Source organism: Corvus brachyrhynchos, unplaced genomic scaffold (assembly GCF_000691975.1).
Source record: "Corvus brachyrhynchos isolate BGI_N302 unplaced genomic scaffold, ASM69197v1 scaffold542, whole genome shotgun sequence".
Lineage (NCBI taxonomy): Eukaryota > Metazoa > Chordata > Aves > Passeriformes > Corvidae > Corvus > Corvus brachyrhynchos.
Genome location: NW_008236766.1, coordinates 1,778,585 through 1,780,184, shown reverse-complemented (window position 1 = coordinate 1,780,184; position 1,600 = coordinate 1,778,585). Strand labels below are relative to the sequence as shown.

Sequence of the window (1,600 nt, the reverse complement as noted above, 5' to 3'; positions counted from 1 at the left end):
AGCAGCAAACTCAAACTGTCAATTAGCAGGGAGCTTAGAGGAAGCCTGTTTTTTTTCACTGTAACACTTATTTATGCTAGCAGACTTGAGTTGTGTCAGACTGAAAATGGTTTCTTACGGTAAAGCCAGGAGAGTAATGCATTCATTGCTGCTGCCTGGGTGTCTGCAGAGGAGGTGACACATATGGACTGCTACTACTAATACATAAATTGGATTGCTTCATAACATTGTAGCTTTGAGAATTTGATAAGAAAATGTTCAACAATTTTAATGATCAATCTCAAAATTTTGTGATACAGCTTTAGAGAAAAGATGATTCAATTGGATATGATGGGTCAGCTATTAAAAGATATTTTAAATGGTTGCAAATTTCAGCTTTGCCATTCATGTACAGACAGACTGAAGAATGAGACACCCTGGAGAGCAGCCTTGTGGAAAGGGACCTGGAGGTCACTGCAGTTACAACTTTGTGAGGGGAGGACGAGGGGCAGGCACTGATCTCTTCTCTCTGGTGCCCAGTGACAGGACCAAAGGGAATGGCCTGAAGCTGAGTCAGGGGAGGTGTAGATGGGAGATTAGGGAAAGGTTCTTCCCCCAGAGGATGGTTGGGCACTGGAACAAGCTCCCCAGGGCAGTGGTCACAGCACCAAGCCTGATGGAGTTCAAGCAGTGTTTGGACAATGCTCTGGGACACGTGGTGTGACTCTTGGGGATGGTACTTTGCAGGGGTTTGGGCTTTGGTGATCCTTGTGGGTCCCTTCCAACACAGCATATTCTATGATTCGATGATTTAGGAATCTTTTCACTTTGTTTTCATCTTGCCAAGCTCATCTGTGGTGAATCCCAGAGCTAAAATTTAGGGGAAAAAAAAAAAAAAAGAAGTTACGATTTTTTCAATATTTACTGTAGGACTTCAGAAGGAGATGAACAAAACTCCTGTTTGTATGTGCATTCCTGTACCCTTCAGGATGACACAGCGCTACAGTTGTGGTGTATTTGTGGTGTTTCCAAAATTCATCTATAGCACTGTTGCTTCCAAAAAAAGGAACATGTAAAAAAAGAAGACAGTTGCATCAGAAAAGTTATCAGAAATGACCAGCTTTTCTTCACATCCTTCTGTGTGGAAAACCACTGCTGACTTGTCCAAGGAAACCAGTGAGAAATACTGGCAAGGAACTAGCGTGTCCTGGATAAATCATGTGGAGCTTTAATCTGTAGATTTATTTCAATCTACAGGCTTCTTTTGGAAGACTGCTTCTTGCTAAACTTTTGCTTTCTTTTTAAAATATCACATTATCTTTTATATTAGTTTTTAACTCACTGCTGTTTGTAGAGAGAGACCGAAATTATCAATAATAATCTGTCATTTTGAAAATGTGCATGAGAGGCAGAGGCTGGATGCAGCTCATGGCTTCATTTCATGTAGTGATTCCTTGTGTTACTGCTGGAAAATGTTAAGATTGTATTTATTATGTGACTTGCAAGAGGAGCAATATGACATTTGAGGATCATGTTCTCCCTCTCGTGTCAAAAAACTTACTAATATTGGGTATATTTTGAAAGTATTCTCAAATGTATGGTGATTTCAATTCCACCAGTT

The 1,600-nt window shown here is 40.4% G+C and overlaps 1 protein-coding gene across 1 annotated transcript in view; it reads left to right on the top strand.

Annotated features, from left to right (window-relative positions):
- Positions 1-1,091: 1,091 nt before the first annotated feature.
- Positions 1,092-1,600, top strand: part of SBF2 (SET binding factor 2) — a 188,810-nt gene continuing 188,301 nt past the window's right edge. Inside the window, exon 1 of the mRNA XM_017727347.1 lies at positions 1,092-1,155. Within this exon, the coding sequence (XP_017582836.1) occupies positions 1,092-1,155 (64 nt within the window). The remainder of the gene's footprint in view (positions 1,156-1,600) is intronic.